This window comes from Pagrus major, chromosome 11 (assembly GCF_040436345.1).
Source record: "Pagrus major chromosome 11, Pma_NU_1.0".
NCBI classification, from domain to species: domain Eukaryota; kingdom Metazoa; phylum Chordata; class Actinopteri; order Spariformes; family Sparidae; genus Pagrus; species Pagrus major.
The window spans coordinates 14,496,178-14,517,087 of NC_133225.1; the positions used below are offsets into that span (position 1 = coordinate 14,496,178).

The following is a 20,910-nucleotide window of genomic DNA, read 5'->3' on the forward strand; positions in this document are numbered from 1 at the left end:
AAAAGCAACTTCCCACCGCTGCCTCCATACTGTACACGGGACAGATGAAGTGAATCATCATCATATGATCTGTTTGGTTTGCGGTGGTTAAGTAAAGTCACGTGTTGGTCAACATACAGTATATCCTACATTAAGTGTGTGTTGGTGCTGTAAGCAGTGATGACAGATCCTTACAGTACATCTTTATCTGCTGTGACCATGTCCTGTCCCCTCCCTCATTCACATCCAGCATGAGCCTATAGACAACATGTGACATCTCACTTTAACTTGAATTTAGCGGCAACTTGTCGTTTGAACAAGCAGAATAAAGCCTATAAAACAAGTAGCCACGAGCATGTAGGTCTGGTAAATCTGTTGTTTATTTTTGTTTTAGATTCACGTATGATTTTCAAAAAATACATAAAGAGTTTAATTTTAGACTTGATACCGAAAGTGTGGGAGGGAACTTCATTAAAAAAGTATGTTGGAGGAGGAGGGGGATTCTCAATTCTCTAACGCCAGCTGTCGAGAGACACAAAAATAGCTTAATTACTTGGAAATAGTGAATGTAATAAGTGAGCACCTAACTGTGGCTGTGAATCGTTGCGGCAATAAACGGAGCTGTGCAGAGCAGCAGACCTACAACATCCGGGCAATACGCAGCTTGCGCAGAAACGGAATGGCGGAGGTAAGTGAGCGAAAACGAGGAATGTAATGAGGCGAATGATAGAGAAACCGGGCCGGATTTAACACTTGTGCCGCTCCGTGCCGTGCACACGGCTGTCGGCGGTGTCGCCGGCCGGTGAACGCCGGCTGAAAGAGGGCTACGTGGGGGCATTTTAACCGGGAAGCGAGGGGAGAAATGGAGAGGCTCTCCGGCAGCGTATCGCCTCTCTCCGCGTTCTTGGCTTTAAAGAGCCATTCCCCTCCGCCGTGATAGTAAAGCCGGAGAAACAATAGGGCAGCCCGGCGGGGTTTGACACGGTGGTGCTGAACTATTTCAGGTGCGCCCCGGCGACGAAGTGGATTGAGTGGGGAAAAAGTTGGGAGAGATGTCAAGACTCGGCGGCGGCAAACTCCGACCGTCTCTTTCGGACATGCTGAGAACTAGTTATTTCCTTCTTGTGCCACTCGTAGTGAGCCGGAGAGAGGAAGAGACGTTCAGCACCAAGTCACAGGAAAGCGCCCCTGGTCAGACAGACAGCGCCCAGTGGGTCAGGACACGCACGCCGTATTAATATTTAGGTTTCCACCGCACTTTTACAACTTTTCAACCAAGAAGAGGCGTCTTTGAAGAGTATTACCTAATTGATTGAGTGTTGGTCGTCTGTGTGAACCAGGGTGGGATTGTTTACACCATCCTGTAGTCTCTCCTGTAGCAGAGGTTTTTTTTCCACTTGTGGCCTCAACTTGCAGGGCTTCATCAAACACTGCACATCCCACTTTGAAGTCTTTGTCAAACCACAGGCTTATAGTGGAAAACGTAGCCTCGAACAACCTTGGATCACCTCATATGAAAAGCTACTACTGAAGCAAAACCAGCTGTCTCTAACTTACTTTAAAGAGTAAGAATATATAAGTTACAAAACCTGCCATGCCTAAATCACCACACTGGGTCGTAAAAGTTAAAAAGGGAGGTTTAAAAGTCAGCAGTCAGCTGATCTGTAATGGGATGAGCCAGGATCAGCCACTATTTGATCCCTCATGTTGTTTGTGTGTGTGCTTGTGCGCCACGGATGCACACAGGAATGTGCTGCCATGTTGTACTGCACCCCCACGCTGGTTTACGTGACCCTACATGACTGTTCTTCCAAATAATACTGTCTGTGTGTGTGTTTGTGTGTGCAGGTGGGTGTAAAGCCCCTGAAGATAAATGCGGAGGTTGTGGATGAGGTACAGCGATGAAGGCCCTCGGCAGGAGAAGCAGAAGTCTTAACAGGCCGTAGAGGAGCTGGAGGAGAACTTTCGCCCCATGAAGATGGCAGCGCAGTCCCACACTGTACGGTCCAGTTCAGCCATGAATGTATATGTTAAAGTTGGTTGCTGTGTGAGAGCTGTAGTCATCGATCATGAGAACTTAGCTGTAGGCTTTGCTGCGACACTTACATACTAATGGTCACAGTCTCCTCAGTCTTATTGTTTTAAGATTTCTTTAATGCAGAAACAATATTTGGATACAAACAGATAAAGCACCCTAAACAGATATAACTGGAATTAATTTCATGGGACTTTACAGTAAATATTTCCTGACAGTGCATCCAGTCATTAACAGAAAGCTCTGTGTCCGAGCCCTAAGTCAGACTCCTGTTGAGCTGCACTTACACACACAAAGACAGCTCAGACACTCCTCATTGTGTCGCAGTGTTTCCTCTCTGTCCGTTAGCATTTACATAATCGATTTAAACGGTTTTCTGCATATGAATTCAGAATCTATTGGAGATGGACAAACTTTCGGTATCTGAAGCGCTTTGGTTTCTGTTTGTGGTTTATGTGTAAAATTGTCCAATCATGTTTGACGCAGGCTTTGGTGTTAACATTACATTACATCAAAATGTAATCTCAGAACCCGTTGGTTATTGTCTGACAATGATTTAGCTTTCTATAGCTATAGGTATAGGTAAATTAAGAGTTGTCTCTCAACTCCAACTCAATCCTTGAACAGTGACCAGCACTTGGAAGAGGAAGTCTTGTCCCAGATATTCGTTATCCAGATTTCCACTGGTTACACTAGAATCCCAGAAACATTGGCCATTGCCCTCCAGAGGCGAAATCGTCGTCAGAGGATAGCTGATGGGTTCCCGAGATCGACATTTATGTGGAGCAGCAGCAAACGGATCCTGATGATAGATGTGATACACCTACCTGTGCCCATTGTCACAAAATGCAAAGCATAGATGGCGTCCTTTTCCCCCCCAGCTCTTCCAAGTGGTATTATTGTTGGTGTCGCTGTTGCAAAGACAACTGGGTCGTTTCCGTTTTCCTCAGTCACAATTAACAACAACACGGGTCAGAACGTCTATTATAGAAATCAGTCACCAGTTTACCGTTCCTCGTGGCAGACACAATTGTACAGTGTTAGCAAGGTTTATGGGGAGCCAGTGTCAACGGTGATGGTTTCATTATTCTATATCCATTACATTGTGTTACCAACATCTACTGTACTGAAGCAGAAATCTTGTCTATGGCCAGTTTGAATATCACTTTCAAGACAGTTGAAGCTTCCTCTGAAAACAAAGCTCAGGAAATGATATAAATAAAACACACTGCTGTTAGTTATCACACCAGTTTCACCTCCCCAAATCTGCCTGACCTGTTGTGGGTTTTACCCTGCTGTTTGATTCTGTCAATGTGTAAGCCATTTGGCAGTGACTCTGCAAAGGAGGAAAACAATGCCAATCGTGTTCCTCAGATCATTGACAGATGTAAGATACTGACAGATGTGGAAGCAACCCAACCATCTCCCTCCACCTGTCTCTGTTCGTAGGCCAGTGAGCTTCCTTTGGAGGAGCTGCTGGCTCTGTACGGCTACACAATGTCCGATCCAGAGAAGGAGACCTGTCACATGGCTGCCAGCCTGCCAGGCATGACACTAGACAAGGTGAATTACAACAATAAAAGTTAATTAATTTGTGAAACATTATTTGTGTATTTTTTTTAATGTGTTCTTTGCTATAATGTGCTGTCCGTTGTGTATTTGTCCGACACAGGATCAGATAACTGAGGATCTCTTTCCTGGGGAGGAGGAAGAAGAATCGTCAGCTGATGATCTGACCCCCTCAGTCACCTCAAACACCTCAGATCTGCTCCGTCGCCTCCAAGGTAATGCACACAATGACGTACATTTACACATGACTAAAACATAACTTAAACATCTCAGTTTTGCCACAAAAGAAAGCTTAGAACAAGCGTTTTTCTAATGAAACTGTATATAGTTAAACTGTCCTACAGCCTTTGTTTTGGTGAAATATCTTCTTATATTTCAATTTTAAATCCGTTCTTTGCTGAGACTGCAGCTTCTCACTTACAGCTAGGCAGTACGTTTCAATAACATGACATGTCAGAGTTTATAATGTCAGGAAATCACATGAAAAGCTTTGATTTGTTTTTGCCTTCTTGTGTGACAGCATGTGCTGCTTCATGTGTGTCTCTCTCCATATGACCGAATGATGTCAAAGAAACAATTTTGTGAAGTGATGGAGTTTAAATGTATTCAAGCAGCCTCTCCCTGGTAGTGATTCTGTTTGAAGTGAGTGACAGTATTGGTGCTGAGTCAACACGATACAATGAAAACTGAATATATGGCAGGTACGCTGCGTTTGTTTCATTTATATGGAGGTGAAATTGATCGCACACACAGTTTCTCTGAAGATAAAAGAGAGGTAGAGCCTGCTCCTCTTTGATTCTTTTCAGCATTTTTTACTGAGATAGATATATTGAAGCTATATTTATTATTATATCCACTCTGTCCCGCTCTAACTTTCAGTGCTACCTACTGTTGTCTGTGTGTTTCATTCGCAATAGGATTTACCTGTTGATTAATGGTTAATAATAAACAAAACAAGAGGCATCATGTTTTTTGATTGTCCTTCAATCCCCCGTAGTTGTGAGCTCATATCTCAGGAACAACATGAGGGAATTTGTTCAAATTTCGCACAAATGTCTACTTGGGTTCAAAGATGAACTGTTAAGAATTTGGTGGTCAAGGTTACTGTGACCATAACTCAAGAATTCAAATGCTGATTTTGACAATTTTTCACACATATAGGATAAAGCTACGAAGTGTTGACATTTTATATCCAAAAGGTTTACTTACATCCAGAATATGACATCATAAAGTTCTGCAAAAACACTTTTCTGATCATTATTTATCACACTCAGGATCAGAAGGGGATTTTGTGACCATATTTCACATTTGGTATGATACTAAATTGGTGACACTAATCTTGTCTAAATTGCGATGATTATAGAGCTCTTCTGTGCTGCCGCGTCGAGGAATCTGTGTTCTATAAGAATCAGCTTAATTAGACAAGCATGTGAACGCGTACAAGAAGTTTAACTTTTTTTGTTCTTTCTCTCAATAACGTTACAAACTAATAGACATACAGCAGTAGCCACAACCAGCTCAGTAGTTTTGCTTCAGGTGATTGTCATTGCGCCATGTGAGGAAGATCTATATCAGTCCTCTGTACTCTTCTCTAAAGCCTCTTTCACATACGCGTTCCGGACAATATCCAGAGAATCAGATGAGGATATTGTCCACATTTGCTCTTTCACACATGCAGCGCACGACAGGAGATTGTCCGTGTCAGACGTGTTCACACATGTTACAAAATACTCCACGCCTGGGTAGGAGCATGCAAGGAGGCAGGATATGACGCGCTGCCCGCCAAACTGCCAGAAGTTCACAAATTTCTTCATCCCTCCAGTTCACAGACGTTTTCTCATTCTGTGTCGTCATTGTGCAAAATGACCCTTCTTTCCTTTGGATATTTGTATGCTTCTAGTTATGCGCTAGTCTCACGATCTACACGTCGACATGCCCGCTTGCTGTGAATTCATTCAACTGCAGACAATTGTCTGCTCTATTCAAACATGTGGCCCACCTGGACTTCATTCGCATATACAGCTCCTCCAGGTAAACTGTGGATAAATCTTAAGAGAAGACAGCATGTTTCTCACTGGAAATTATTTACTGGAATCGTACATGTCAATATAGTGATGACATCATTTCACCAAAAAATACACTTTAGCAACTTTCTTCAAAGGCTTCACTACATACTGTAAGCTATATTAAATAAGTCTGGACAGGTATGGATGCAAACTGCAACTTGAGAGGTTGGCAGAGGCATACAACCGTGAGGCTATTCCAGTTTGAGAACAGTTACTGTGATTTGTCAGCAGTAAGACGGACTTCAACATAGCATCAAGAGTTTTGACAAAATCTTAAAACATATAGTATGTGTCTTTGAAATGATCGTCTGGTCCTCCTCTTTGATGTTTTGTCTCTCAGGTGGAGACAAAGACACATTAGTCAGCTCATCAGACGAGGACTCCGACGATGCCTCTATTCCCTCCAATGAAGAGCACAAGGTAGGCATTAAAACACATCTTATGATGACTGAACCTCTTTGAAACAGACACAATATTTAGGTGAAGTAAGACACATTAAGCATATTTTACAGTATGTTGTAGTTTACAGTGCTTTATGGGAGAGAAAATTGCATAAAACACCTTTCACATGACAATTTAACAATAATAAATTTTGTTTTAATTCTTCGGTAAAGGTCTGTCTTACATTTGATTCAGTGAGCAGTGGAGGTTTAACATCCTTCTTACATCACACTTCATCCTGCGTTGGTAATGACCTTTGGCATTGATGTAATCATGTACTGTAGGATCGTACAATATGAAATTATTAAGTATTATTATTAAGTAGCTTTGTGTCTTGGAAGGTCGGAAGGTCTGCCACACAGAACAGACTTTAACAAACAGCATATATAACACAGATCAGATTTATGTGACAGAATGCGTCTCTGATTTCCTTCTCAGGAGATCATGGTTGGATCTATGTACCAGGCGAAAATCCCACCACTCGGTTCATCCACCTACCAGGACAGAGGTTAGCGACTGAAAAGATTATATGTTGTAGGGGTTGGAAACAAGTTTAATGGCTGTTTTATGGAGATTCCATCTAGCTTGTTGTATGAACCTCACTCATCCATCCTCTCTTTGTTACTCCAGCCTACAGCAGCGAGGACCAGTTGCTGTGGAGGCCAGGTGTCCTGCCGGTGCAGGAAGTGGAGGATTTCTTGCTGTATGCACAGAGACCGCGTGTCCAGGAGGGGGCAGCATGCACACAAACACAAGCGGACGCTGTCCCAGACAATGAACAGGTGCACCAATTTAAATCGCATCCCAGAAGACGATGTCAGCTTAAAAGTACTCACATTACCCAAAAGTACACAGTTGAAATATTCTGTGTTGAGCAGTAAAGCTATGCTGTTTAAATGTGTTGAAAGGAACTGGTGGTTATGAATGGACTGAGGTCTGCCAGTATCTGAAGTGGTCTTCTTGCTGATTTAATCAGATGTACCGCTTTTAGCACAAACTCAGTCCCAGTTGTCTCGAGGCTTGAAGTCTGTCTTCCACTGATCTTATTAATCTCCTAATGATTAATCTACTTCAACTAAATGTAATTTGATAGTGGATCTTATGCCATGGATCATTTATTGGTCGTTATTCTGCGACATTGAATAAACAGGAGGGCTTTTGTATTTCACTCAGTGTAAATACAAAGGTCAACAGTCTAATCTTTGGTTCGTTCTCCTCCTTTTCTCTTGATCCTCAGGCGCTGTATGAACTAGTGAAATGCAACTTCAATGCAGAAGAGGCACTGAGACGATTACACTTCAATGTGAAAGTGTTTAGTGGTAAGAAACTTCCTACACTACTTGGGGACTTCACATCCTGAGCTCAAGCCTACGTTTTCCTTCATAAAGAAACTACAAAACTGTTGTTTTCACTCAGTATTAACATCCACACATGACTAAAGCTGCTGCTATTGATACGGTTTTAATCATGAATGATAAAGCAACAGCCAGCAAACTGAAAGCTGTCCTTCTGTCAAACAATTGAATGTATTATGCATTTTATGCAAGGAGCAGCTTATGAACAAGATCAGAGACAGACAGGAACAAAGGCTGTTTTTTGATACCATTGTCAGATTTGTTGATGCAGATGAAGTGAAGGAGGTTTATAGTTGGTTTTCAGTTCTTTCTATTCTTTGAAAGAGGCTGATCTGAAATCAGACTACTTGTGGGGATCAACACAGATGAGGCTTAAACAATAGTGAGGAACTCAGGGGGGGTTCAGAGTGCTAATTAAGCTAATTTTTACCAAATTGCTGTCAATGAACGCAATGTTTCATATAAATAGAGGCCTTCATGGAAAAATAAGAGAATTAACTTGTTTAAAGATAACAACCTCCTCAAGAAGTAACATGTTCCAGACACTCAACAAACTAAATTTGATTTGAACACACACCTTCTAGAGCTTGTATATGAAATAATATGTGGACTCATTTTGCATCCCATTTATGAAAACTCATGTTTGAGCCCTATGAAAACATGTCTGCTTCAGGATACTGCAAAATATGACTGTCTGTTACCCTGTCAATGCAACATCAGCTGCTGACTCACTGGTGTAACCGCATGACCTCTTATTCAGCAGTGAAGCTCCAGTGACCAAGTCCAAGTCCATGACCTTTGTTGTAGTTTGGATTGGAGTGGAAAAAATGACCCATTGCTAGGCCAGAGAGCCCTTAACTTTTGCCACATCCTGTCCTGCTTTTTCTGCAGCTGTCTCAATGAAGACAAAACTCCAGCCAAGACCAGGCATTGAGGTGTCTTGTCAAATCCCCGCTTTGTGAAAATCCACAGCACAAACCTGTGGTAGCAATGCATTAAATTAAAAAAACAAAACAATTTAAAATAAAATTGATACTAAACCATACATTAATGTGTGTTGCTAAAATACACCAATAATTTCCCCTCTCTTAAGAAGAGCTGTGCGCCTGGAGTGAGGAGGAGTGTAGGAACTTTGAGCACGGCTATCGAGTTTACGGGAAAAACTTCCACCTCATTCAGGCTAATAAGGTGAGTGCTCAGGAGACGACACATTGACACTTTTCTGGTGAATCTTTCCTGAAGTTTGTTGTCCAAACCTGACTGAAGATCTACCTCTTGTACTCATTGGTCATCATTAAACACAATCGTTCTCCTTCTCTCCAGGTACGAACGCGCTCAGTTGGGGAGTGTGTGGAGTATTACTACATGTGGAAGAAGTCTGAACGTCACGAGTACTTTACCCAGCAGGCCACCAGACTCAGCCGCAAGAAGTACAGCCTGCAATCAGGGAGCATGTGAGTATCGCTCACAACTGATAAGAAGAATCATAGTCAAGCTAAATGTGTAGGATGACTAGATGTAGAAAGAGAGATCACGTCTGAGTCGAAACATAAATCTGCAAACAGGCTGTGTCTTGCAGTGTGCAACCCAATGATGCCAAGCCCAGGTTAAAAGCCCTTCAGTGTTCCTAATTATCATGATGTATTGTACGTCTAACATTTATTTATTTAAAAGAAGAGTCAATACTAATTTCTACCATTAAGTATACATAAGTATTAATGCAGAATATAAAATCATGCAGGAAAGCAGAAGAACTAATAGGCCGTGAGTCATCTAAAACCTCTTAATGTGTATGTATGTGTTCTATTTATCCCTGCAGTGAGGATTTCCTGTACCGTATTTTCTCAACTGAACTTCCCATTAAATCTGTGGTGTAATCTGTAATGTATTCTGAGAGCCTCTTTCAGTAACAGCAGACCTTTTTATAATCTGTTTATTTCCTGATCCCATTAGTTGTAGCTTTGTCGTAGCCGTTCCAAGAATAATCCATTTGGCATCTCGTTATCAAAAATTTCCTCCTCGCCTGGTTTAATGTTTTTTTTTCCAGCTTAACTAGAAGTCATTCATACTTATATTTTTACTGTAAGTGCACCTCTGCTCGTGACCTCAAACAGTTGGTTCTTCCAAATTACAAAATAACATGTATGAAATGCTGTTTACCAAAGAAATAAAATAACAGGGCCAATGTTTCTGGAACAAAAATTTGATATAGATGAAGGACTTTGTAATGCTTGTTGTTCTGATCATAATAACAGTCACTTCACCTTAGAGCGTTTCATTCTTCTGCTGATATTGTGTCTTGATAACTTGAAGTTCTGCCACCCACTCCAGCTTTTCACTGTTGATGCACACTACACTGCCCTAACATAGTTTGTGCTGTGTGCTGCAGGGACGATGGAGACCAGGACGGTGAAGTTGGGGAGCTGGAGGGAAGCAACAACTCTTCAGGCTTGTCGACTCACAGCTCCATGGGCACTAGGCAGCTGGAGTCCACGTTACCTCCACAGTCGAGCCTGGTGCTGGATAAACAAGGTAAAACTTGGAGGTGTTTCCTTACAAGCATCTCATGGTGGAGGCTCAAAGTCTGGAAGCTGTTGCCACAGATAGATGACATCATTACTAATAGTGAAGCAAGCGTTAGAGCCATTATACCCTGTAATAGTATTTCCATCATCTTGTGTTTACAGAAAGACAGAAACACACGGACAGTAAAAGCTCAGATAATTTCCACCCATCAGTCAGAGTTCCATTTAAAGTGGAAAGTGGGCATTAAGCACTTAGCTCTAACAATGAAGCAAATAGAGCATTTAGTAAAACAATCCTGCATATAGTTGGCTTTAAGGGTTTAGTTTGGTTTGCAGTTGCGCTGAAATCAAAAAGAGCTGTGCATCTTCACCCATCTTTCTGTACATAAACAATATACATACCATGTCACCGTGTTTTACATGCAGCTCTAATGAATGTCTTAATTTGATTACCTTTTATGTTGACATCACATATTCATTATGTTATGTTCTGAATCATTTTTATGTCTCACCTCCTTTGTTTCCCCGCTGTTTTCTTGCTTCTTGTGTGTCTTGTGTTGTTGTGTATGTGCCGGCATGTCTGCATGTCTGTATGTGTATCTGTGTGCATGCACACCTGTTGTCATGGTGCTCCAGAAGAGGAGGGCCGTCCCCGGCGCAGACGAACTCCCCGCTTTCTCTTAAAGCCATGAACTCGGTCCAGACAGGCCACTGAAAGCAGGCTGGGCCTGCAGGTAAAGAAGTGAAGCAGAGATAATTACAGAGTGAATATGAGTAATGTGGTGACTTGAAATAAATCTCATTAACTTACCCACAACAGATCAAACTGTACAACTCAAACTGATTAGAGCCAAATGGATTGAGACCAAAAAGTCTCCTTTGGCAATAAACTCTAATGTCAGATGTATTGAGTCTTTTCAGAATGAATTCAGGCCTTACCATCTTGACTTATGTATGGGGGGCGCCAAATTGCTCAAAATGCGAAAAGTGTAACTCTGTTTGTAACAAAATGGAAATTGAATTCCAAATAACTGTTCATGTATCAAACATTTATCCATAACTAAAAACTAAAATCACTTGGAGAGTTCAACCTATAATGAATTTTCAATGCAATCAACAAAATAAAGATTGAGATCATTCATATGGCTCTTGTGTTGACCAATTTAAGCAGATATTGTTCAGATATGGTTGGCAAGAGCATGTAACCCATAAGGCCTTATGCAAACAAAATAATTATACTCTTCCACTTATGCTAAATTAAGAGCCACTTTAACACATTTTAATAACTAAAGAGCATAGCAGTTAAAATCATTCTTAGTACAATATATCAATTACATTTTCATGCTTTTATCTCAGTATCATCAAAGGGTAATGAATTTTTTTTTTGAGGCAGTATGTGTGTGTACACAAGTTTCAGACCATTAAAATTTTCTGGGATTAAGCTAAATAAATCGAAAACATACGTAAAACATCCAGCATATAAATAAAGCAGTAACAGATTACATGACTGCAGTTAACAGACATTTGCTTGATCTGTTCTTCCTTCAAACTTCATCTGTACAGATGGTGAGCTGGTGATGGGGCTGTCAGACCTGTGTGGTGACGGATGTCCTCAGCAGCTGTTCGGCTGTCCCTTCTCTCTCCCGCCCATGGACGACCTGCGGGATCCTGGCTCAGGCACATGTTGTCCCTCAGTTCCAGTTCAGCTCCAGTCCCAGCCCTCCCCCCTGAGTTCCCAGTGGGCCGGCAGGAGCCCTCCGTCCTGTCATGACGACCTTCGTCTCCCAGGCTCCTGCTTCTACCAGCTACACATGTGCGGTGGACCTTTAGTTCCTGAGGGCCCTGACTGTGGTACAGCAGGCGGCGGGACTGGCTCCACCCATGGGCTGCAGGTGGAATTCAGCCTGTCTCCGTCTGCCTCACCTCCATCATCTGCCCTCCTCCCATCTCACTTCCAGGCATTTGGCAGCCTGCTGCACCCCTCTCCCGTCCAGCATCCCCGCTCTCTCACACAGTGACGGGGGAAATCAAAACTGAGTGGTACTCTTCATTTGATCTGTGATCACTGTTGGTATTTACACCAGGCTTGAAGAAACCAGGACAAAAGTGCATTTACTTCACTTTGTGAAGAACGATTGGACCTACTACCTGTGTTTGAGAGGTTACTCGTCTGTCTGAACCATCTTTTTAAACTGAGACACTTGAACCCTCCATCCATCAATAGTGGAATGATGAGTGTTTATCAAAACTTTCGGGTGTTGATAATGTGTTTATTAACAGTTTATTACTACAACCTGCACCAGGACAATGTTATTGATTGGATGTATTTAATACATACTTGTGAAAGCACAGTGCAGGTGATGACAGCTGCTGTGACCCTGCAAACAAACCAGATGCAAGTGGCTAGCAGCCTATTTTTTCTAAAACAGATCAATGATTTACAATGTTAACCACTTTGTTTGTTTCTTTTTTTTTTTTTTTTTCTATCAAAATGGAAGAGTTTGACTGCAGCTCAGAGTTCTCTCAACTTCTTCCAGCAAGAGCCAATCACTTGCTTCTTAACATTTTCTGCATATTGCTCAACACTTTTTCCACAGTGGGTGGAAGTCAGATTCGTGGAAGTAAAATTTGTCCCTTCGAAAATATAGAACACTTGATATGAACATTAAAGGCCCAGTGTGTAGGATTTCATGGCATCTGGTGTTAAGGTTGCAGATTGCTACCAACTCCACTACCACTCGCCTCACCATCCTTCTCCAGAGCCCATGTTTTGTTTGTCTCTTCTGGGCTACTGTAGAAACATGGCAGTGAAACATGGTGGACCTGCTCCCTCTGTAGATTTTAAAAGCTCCTCTAAGGTAAAGTTTCAAGGGAATTTTACACTGATGAAAACCTGATTATGAATAACATATTCCATTTCTCACAGTATATCCCTCTAAATCCTACGCACTGGTCCTTTAACTCTGTTTTTGTCTTTGTTTTAATTTCCTGCCTCCCCCATTCCATCTGTCTAAAACTGAAGTGATCTTTCTTAAGAATTTTATTTAATATAAGAAGCTGAAACTATATGAAATTATAATTCTGAGGTTGAGATTTGAACATGGTCGTGAAAGTAAAAGGAGAACAATATTTTTGCCGGTTTTATTTTCTAGTTTGGCTTTTGTGGAAGTTTTCGTCCCTGATCTTCATTTTGAAGACTTGCATAGAGATTTATAAAGGTGCAGTGCTTTGTCATCTTTTCTGATCACCGTTTTTTGTTTAATCATGTTGAATATTTTGTATCATTAAGGGCCTGTTTGACATGAATAATAGGCAAAAATGAAATATGTAAATGTAAAATGTACATAGGGACATATAGGTAAGTCACTGAATGCAAACACAGTTTCTCAGGTTCTGCAACTTTAATGATTTTTAAGACCGTTAATCAGTGAGAGGCGTTCAATATCACTCTGCAAAGGTGTCACAAACACAGATCAGATTGTTATTAGACATTTATTGGATTAATTTGAAGCGCATTTGTTCATGAGTAAAATCTAATGTAATGACAGATGTCGGGGTCCAGAAAGCACCCTAACATTAAGGTCAACAGTTCTGACTCTTTCTGCTTGCTCTTTTCATCCAGTTAACATCCAATCAGTGAACATGAGTGAACAAAGGTACAATAGTGACATATTTAGTGCGACATCGTGGATTAAACAAATCTTTCTTTTCCTCTGAAATGTTTCCTTCACTGACCTCTGCCAGACATAATGAAATATACTGAAAAATGTCACATATGAATGCTCATTAACATTTCTAATAATGATATAACAATAATAATAATAATAATAATAATAATAATAATAATATGTTATAGTGTAAATCTCTCATTAAGAACTGCATAACAGTTTCTCACCTTTTAGTCACCAGTCTCTCAAAATTCTCATGGCCCCATCGATTAGAGATGTCAAACTGTCATATGAATTTTGAGAATTACAATTTTTTATATTTTTTCAGTGCATTTTTATGATCTCTTCGTATTTCATATCTTTTGTAAAGCACAGCAGGAGCTTCAAATGAATTAGGACATATGTAGTTAATATAGTTTAAATCTGCAGATTCACATCTCAGAATAATCTGCCAGTTGAAGGTTGAGAAAATACAGTCACAGAACATTTGTGATTATTGAAAATAATGTTTTGATTTACATATGTGGTATTTGCTTCTGTGTGTCAGTATATTGTCTCTTAAGAGGTGAGGGAAAAGTTCCAGGGAAGGGAAGGATTCAGCCCAGCATTCTTCTTTCCATCTGTCTATTTATTCTTTGTCTGTTAATATGGGAGCTCTTCCTGTGATCCTATCAAAAGCCAAGTCGGTTACAGATCAATGTTTGGTTTGTCTTTGTTTACACGAGGGGGGTTCAGGACAAGACCACGAAGGCAGGAAAAGGCGCTGAATCACTGCCTTTTGTTAATTCTTTATTTTCACTTTTATTTTTAGCCATTTATATATTGTACTGCTTCTGTTATGTTTGTTTATAATTATTATATTTTGTAAAAAAAAAAAAAAAATGAAATGGTTAAAATGAACATGGGTGAAATATTAAAATACATTGCTTGAGTGCAGTATTCATTATTTTGAAAGCTGATGCAGCACCTGCACTTGTTTGTGATATTAACAGTGTCGTATAAGCAGGGAAACCACCCTGAAAATACTCAGTGGTGGAATGTAACTAAGTACATTAACTTAAGCACTATACCGAAGTACAATTTTGAGGTACTTGTACTTTATTTGGGTATTTTCATTCACTTCTAGTTTATACTTCTACTCCTTGATTTTGACTCGTCCATTCTGCTCAATGACCACTGTTGTTACTTTAATCATATTTTCATGTTAATATTTATGTACTATTACTCAAGTTTTTAAATACAAGGCATTTACTTTTAACACAGATTTACAAATTGTTGTATTACTACTTTTACTTGAGTAAAATGTCTGAATTCTTCCAAATCCGATCTAACCCAAATGTATTTATGAAGCACATCTAAAATAACAACAGTTGGCCAAAGTGCTGAACAGTCAGAATTTGCAAAAACAACACAATAAAACACAAAGACCATAAAAACAAGAAAGGCAACCCTCAAACTGAATCAAAAGACAAGGAATTAAAAATGTGTTTTGAGACGGGATTTAAAACAGGCAGTGTAGATGCCAGCCTAACAACATATTCTTCCTTCACCACTTGACATACTCAGACACGCAAATCTCTTTAAGCAGCCAAGGAAGTTGTAAATGTTAAGTGGAGAACTGAAAATGTGTCTATTGCTTTGTATTTATGACAGTGGTGTTGCACTCAGAAACTGTGGGGGGCGCCAGATTGCACAAAATGCAAAAAGTCTTGCGAGTATTTAGTGTCTCTGTACGCCTAAACTTGAATTTAATTACCCAAACCCAGACTTTTTAGCTCGTACAACTTAAATGTAATAGTCTACTTTAATTAGTCATTCTGAGGTAATAGGTTTCCTGACTTTTAAACTTCTAAACCTTTAAATTTTACAGTGTAATGTATCCCACCCTGACTCTTGTTTCACCAGTGAAGCTGTGCAGGCCGGTCCTGTCTGATCTGAGACCAGTCACAGATGAATCCAGGTGTTTGGAGCTGCAGTGGCATGAACCTGAAAGATTTGCTCTAACCCGTGAGAACATCTGCACTGGCTTTGAGAACTACCAGCTACAGTACAGCACAGATGATCAGGTGTGGTTATACACTGACTGTCCTTATAGGATGAATGGATGGATACACATTTTTAATTCAATCTCTTCGAATCAGCTAGAAAGAAAAATAATGTTATTCAGACCTTTGAATCTATTCATTCTTCTTCCTCATTACACAGTCATCCATGTTTCTTTCATCCCCAGGGGGGATTCTTATTCCTTTTCCTCTTATTCCTTTTCTAGGTGAGCACCTCCAGCGCCTGCAGTGTGAAGACTCTCTGAAGAAAAAGTAAACCCTCAGTCCATTCACTCAATACACAGTCCGACTGCGCCTCCGCTACCTCAGTGTATGTGTGTGTGTGTGTGTGTGTGTGTGTGTTTACCAAATCTAATTCTCACAAGTCAACAATCCATTAAATTTTGAGACTTTGTGTCAACAGCTCAGAAAGTCAAAAAGGCTCAGTAGAGAACTCTTCTCAATATTTCCGAGCACAAATTGGCCAAAGAACAGCCTGTTCTGTTAAAGTTAAATCATTAACAGTCATGTGACTCAGTCTTTAGGAAAAAAAAAAACAATCTCAGCCACTGCTTGCGTCCTTCCGGTTTCTCCTGTGCTGTGGCCGCCCTACTGATGACAGTCAGTCCTGCCCTGCTGTCATGAGAATGCCTTGGTCCATGACCAGTCCTGATTTGTGCATTTTCTGGGTCGAGGTTGTCCTGGACACACCGACAGTATCGTTGCATCAAAAATACAGACTCATAATTGATAAAGATACGATAATGTGTTGGCACATCTGGCACATCTGGAACATGAGAGTGCAGCTGCACAGGGCTGTGATGAAAATGCAGCTTTTAACAGCACAATTCATCACTATATTGTGATTAAAATACGTTCAAAGTGTTCAAAGTTTATTGTTTACCTCACAAATATCAAGACAGAGGATAAAATTGTGTCTGCTATTGTATATTTCTGTATTTTATCAGGTCCTATATTAGCAGGGAACAAACTGTTGGGCAGTGTGGTGGTGTCTGATAAGACTTCATACTGGACAGCACTAACAGACTAACAGCACAACTTCACAATGCATCCCTCGGTGCATTTCTTTGCAGGGCTATTGTCAAGCCTTTAAAGTCTCAGGTACTTTATAAAAAGCCCTTTTACCTACATATTCAGCCCACTGTTTATGCTTTTGGGTCCCGCCAGAACCACGAACTAACAAACTGAGCTGTTGACCTGGAGTCTAGTTTTCACATCCGTCCCCCTCTCTGTGTCCTTGGTTTGTTTCTCCTGGCTCACAGCGTAATAAATGCCTTACATCGACACATTGACACAGGGGAACAACTTTCCTGTTTGCCAACAAAGACCAACCCTCCGACTAACAGAGTGGCATAAAATTTAGGGCCAATCCTGCAACCTGATACTCAACCTTAAAAAACTGCACTTAAAGGTTGTGGTTTCACAATGGCAGACGCGCTTCCGTCCTGTGGCGATTTGACCTCAATTTTTCAATTTTAAAAAAATCGAGTGAAATAGTGAAGAGTGAGGTTCAAAGGAAACCAGTCTATACACAGATGGTGTCATTTTTTCCACCAGCACTGTGCAATCAGTATTTACTTGGGACTGACAAGTTAAAGCAATAGTTGGGGAAATCATATCCATCAATAGCCACCACCAACACTTTAACCTCCATGAAAACACAAATGAAAGAAAATTGATATTTCTGCTTTAAAATAACAATTTATTTTCTTTCCAGCTTATTTTTTTCTCATTTTACTATTAATTTATTTATTTTAACATTTACTTATTTATTTTTGTATTTATTTCTGTATTCCTCTCCCTTTGCCTTATTTCTGCATTTTTTCTTTTTTTCCCTTCATTTTGATCTCAACTACACATCTACAAAGTTCCTACCTGCATCATGCGTGGTTGTGCCACTATCGCACTTACACAATCTTTCCACAAACAAACAGACAGGCAGAAACATATTAACATCTGGCAAAATCCTCAAAATCACTTCATAGTTAGCTCCCACTACAGACGGTGTCTCAAGGACCACATTTTGCCATGAAGACACACACACAGACTGACAAACTTAAAAACATTACTACCCTCTCCTTTGATTTCTCTCCTTTAAACTCCTCTCCCAGGCTCTTTAGTGCCCTCTGCTGGCTCCAGGCTGCAGGTGAAGGAACAGAGCAACAGTGCAGTCCTCCTTGTGGTGGAGCCTCCACCTGTGGAGGAGCAGCATGGCCTCACCACTCAGTACAGCCTCCACTGTCATAAGGAGAACAATGCAACAAGCAGGCTTAAACACCCTGATATACTTGGCCAATATACTGTACTCTTCGTTGTGCCTCATACACAGTCTACAGAAACTCATAACAAGCGGTGACATGAAAATATTTTTGAAAAAGTCTTAAAAGAACATTTGTTGCACATTTTAATAAAAGTTAATTTTAATGAAATTAGAAATTAACATATTGCATATTGAGTCTATCAGATCTATATGACGGCTCACACAGTGGCAGGAGAAGGACGAGCTGGTCCACCTCAGTGGGTTACTGTAGGTAGGTTACAAGTGAAGTAATCTCACCTTTCTGGTATTTTTTTAGATGAAAAAGGTTATTAGTCTTACTGTAAGATTTGCAGAGCTCCAAATCATTATGAGGCATCTCAACCACCAGCTGCCCGTAATCACAAAACTAAGGTCAGTGTTTTAATCTTTAAGAAATATGTGAGAGTAACTTTCATTGAATTATGTAAGCTTTATCAAACATGTACAGTGTATATTCCCACCATTTTGTACACTTAACTGCGGAAACTGTCCAGTATCGGCGATAGCTAGTGAGCTCTAATGTAGCAGTAATGTTAAAGGTCCAGTGTGTAGGATTTAATGGCATTTAGCATAGGTGCTTGCCCTACGCAATGGCCTGACATTAAATGTAAATGCACGTCGTAGCGACACGGACCACAACGACTCTGATGGGTCTGCTTGGCCAGCTTCTCCTCCGGTGCTTAGCAGCAGTGGTAATAACAGGTATGGGGCCTGTAGTTTCCCCAGTAAACACACTGCACTCTTTGGCTATTGAAGTCCCTTCTGGCCCCTCGCGAGCAACCCTGGCAAATGCTGCCTTGCCAGAACCAAGTCGTTCAAGCTGGGCTTGTATGGAGAGTCGACCCTCCCTGCAGACACCCTGCCTGTCTGCTCTCTCTGGCCCAGAGACACAGCTGTGGGCCGAAGGAGTCGGTGAGTTTAAAGGGGAAAGTAGAGCTGGCAGTCTGCTCATTGCCACCAGTAATGCAGACAAGCCTGCGCACATGTATAAATGTTCACCAAGACGTAGGCCACTTGCGTAGGTTACAGCGTCAGCTCTACATAGAGATTGTAGAAACATGGCGGTGCATCATGGCAGACTCCATGAAAGAGGACCTCCCTTGCTCTGTAGCTTATAAAGGGTTCATTCTAAGGTAACAAAAACACAAAGATTCTTAGATTTAGGTGATAATACACTAATGAAAAAATAATGATACATTTTACATTTAAGTAATATTCCATTTCTGCCAATATATCCTCCTAAATCCTACTCTAACCTACACTCTGGACCTTTAAGTTCCTTCATTTTTGTGTGAAGAATAAAATTAAATGACCTAGGAATCAAACAGTGAGACAATCAACAATGAAAGAGGCTCGATTTTGTTATTCTGGATAGTTTCAGCCACATTAGTACATATTTTTCATACATAGGAGAGATATGAAGTGCATGTTTAGAGCAGTACGGCAGGAAAAGCCCTCATGTGACCTAACTGCAACCGTCCCTCTATCTCTTCAGGCCTCCTGTTCCCTCGACCATGTTTTAACTGGCTGATTAGGAGCTACACTGCTTATTATGCATATTATTTATTTGAGGAGAATAAATGCAAAGTGGGCATAAATGTTTCTGTGAGGGCAGCTAATAAAGTTAATATGTTTTTACTCTTCTACAGTCCGACAACAGAAAGTAGATTTGTTACAGTTTCTTTAAATAAAAGTGCAGCGTACAAGCAGGAAATAGATGCTTTGTTTTTCTCTGCTTAAATGAGCTGAGTTGTCTCCACTGAGTATTTACTGTAGGCAGGAGATCTGCATTTGCATTTCAGTTGACCATAAAACATCACAGAATAAACAGCGGGACTGGTAGCTAAGACTGGGTAAACTATTAACATTAATATCGCTGTTCTTTTTCAGGAGTTCAAAGCTCAGACTGAAACATTCAGCTCCCAATGGCCATTTGTTCCAAAGATTAACAGACAAAATAAATTTAAAAAAATAATAATAAACTTGCCAAAGCTTCCATTTACATTCTCTGTTTCTTGTTCCCAGGATAAAGCAGAGTATCTGGCCTGGAGTTCCTGACCCTGCACTGAGCAGTCTGACCGCCTGGATCTCCAACTCTGAACCCCAGAAGCAAAAACTTCTACTCTGAGGGAGCGGATCACACTTCAATCTCTCAATTAACTAATGAACTGCAGGAGGAAGAAGACTGCTGAAGCTTAATGTTATGGATGTATGAGCAGGCATAGCTGAAGAAAAGCATATGAGGATGCTTGGTGAACCTTTGTTCTTTTTTCTGTTGGTTAAAATGAAAAGCAATGTGCGCAATTAACCAACAAACATCTCTAATAGCCTCACTGCATTGTATTTGTGTTTCTGTCCTTTGTATCTACAGTTACAATAAATCAGGCAATTTGGCAATACTAACATTTCTCCCATCCTGTTTTCTGTGTCAGGTTAGTCCCTTTTATTATGTTTTCAAACTGAATTTCACATCTAAGCAAGAGCTGAAATGAATGTGTTGTATTTTAAAACAAACTAAGAACATATTACACCATTTAGCTTGGCCTTGACTATTTGTACTGTTTGTGAATGAGGTGAAAAGCTTCATGGACAGTGACTTGAAATTGAAGTTTAGGCAGAATGGGCCATCATCCTTTGTCAATACGATGGAGGTTCGTTTTTGGTCATGACAATAGAAAACAGTAAATCTTGACAGGGGAATATTATTCCAATTTAAGAACGTGATTATTCTTTTGCATATTAACGCAACATTATGTAACTTTTTTACCTTAAAATAACAGCTTCACAAGCTTCACATGTTGGTGGTACAGTGTTTTGTAACAGGGTGAATGGTGTCTCTCTCTCAGACACCCATCACTTGTTCCTGCACTATGTAACTTCAGTGAGAGGGTAGGATCACAGCGTTACATA

The 20,910-nt window shown here is 40.5% G+C and overlaps 1 protein-coding gene across 4 annotated transcripts; it reads left to right on the top strand.

Moving 5' to 3' along the window:
- Positions 1 to 470: 470 nt before the first annotated feature.
- On the top strand, positions 471 to 13,685 carry mier2 (mesoderm induction early response 1, family member 2). Of its 4 annotated transcripts, none has more exons than XM_073475829.1 (13): positions 471 to 667; positions 1,828 to 1,978; positions 3,464 to 3,577; positions 3,687 to 3,798; positions 5,990 to 6,069; positions 6,529 to 6,598; positions 6,721 to 6,872; positions 7,328 to 7,409; positions 8,539 to 8,633; positions 8,769 to 8,899; positions 9,835 to 9,977; positions 10,607 to 10,704; positions 11,534 to 13,685. In XM_073475829.1, the coding sequence occupies exons 2-12, from the start codon at positions 1,952 to 1,954 to the stop codon at positions 10,660 to 10,662; spliced, it is 1,062 nt and encodes a 353-aa protein (XP_073331930.1). In that variant the 5' UTR covers positions 471 to 667; positions 1,828 to 1,951; the 3' UTR covers positions 10,663 to 10,704; positions 11,534 to 13,685. The 4 variants fall into 4 exon arrangements, with proteins under 4 accessions (XP_073331930.1, XP_073331931.1, XP_073331933.1 ...); XM_073475830.1 differs by having other exon boundaries at positions 582 to 667; positions 10,610 to 10,704; XM_073475832.1 differs by lacking the exon at positions 471 to 667 and having other exon boundaries at positions 1,862 to 1,978; positions 8,542 to 8,633; positions 10,610 to 10,704.
- The last annotated feature ends 7,225 nt before the right edge of the window (positions 13,686 to 20,910 follow it).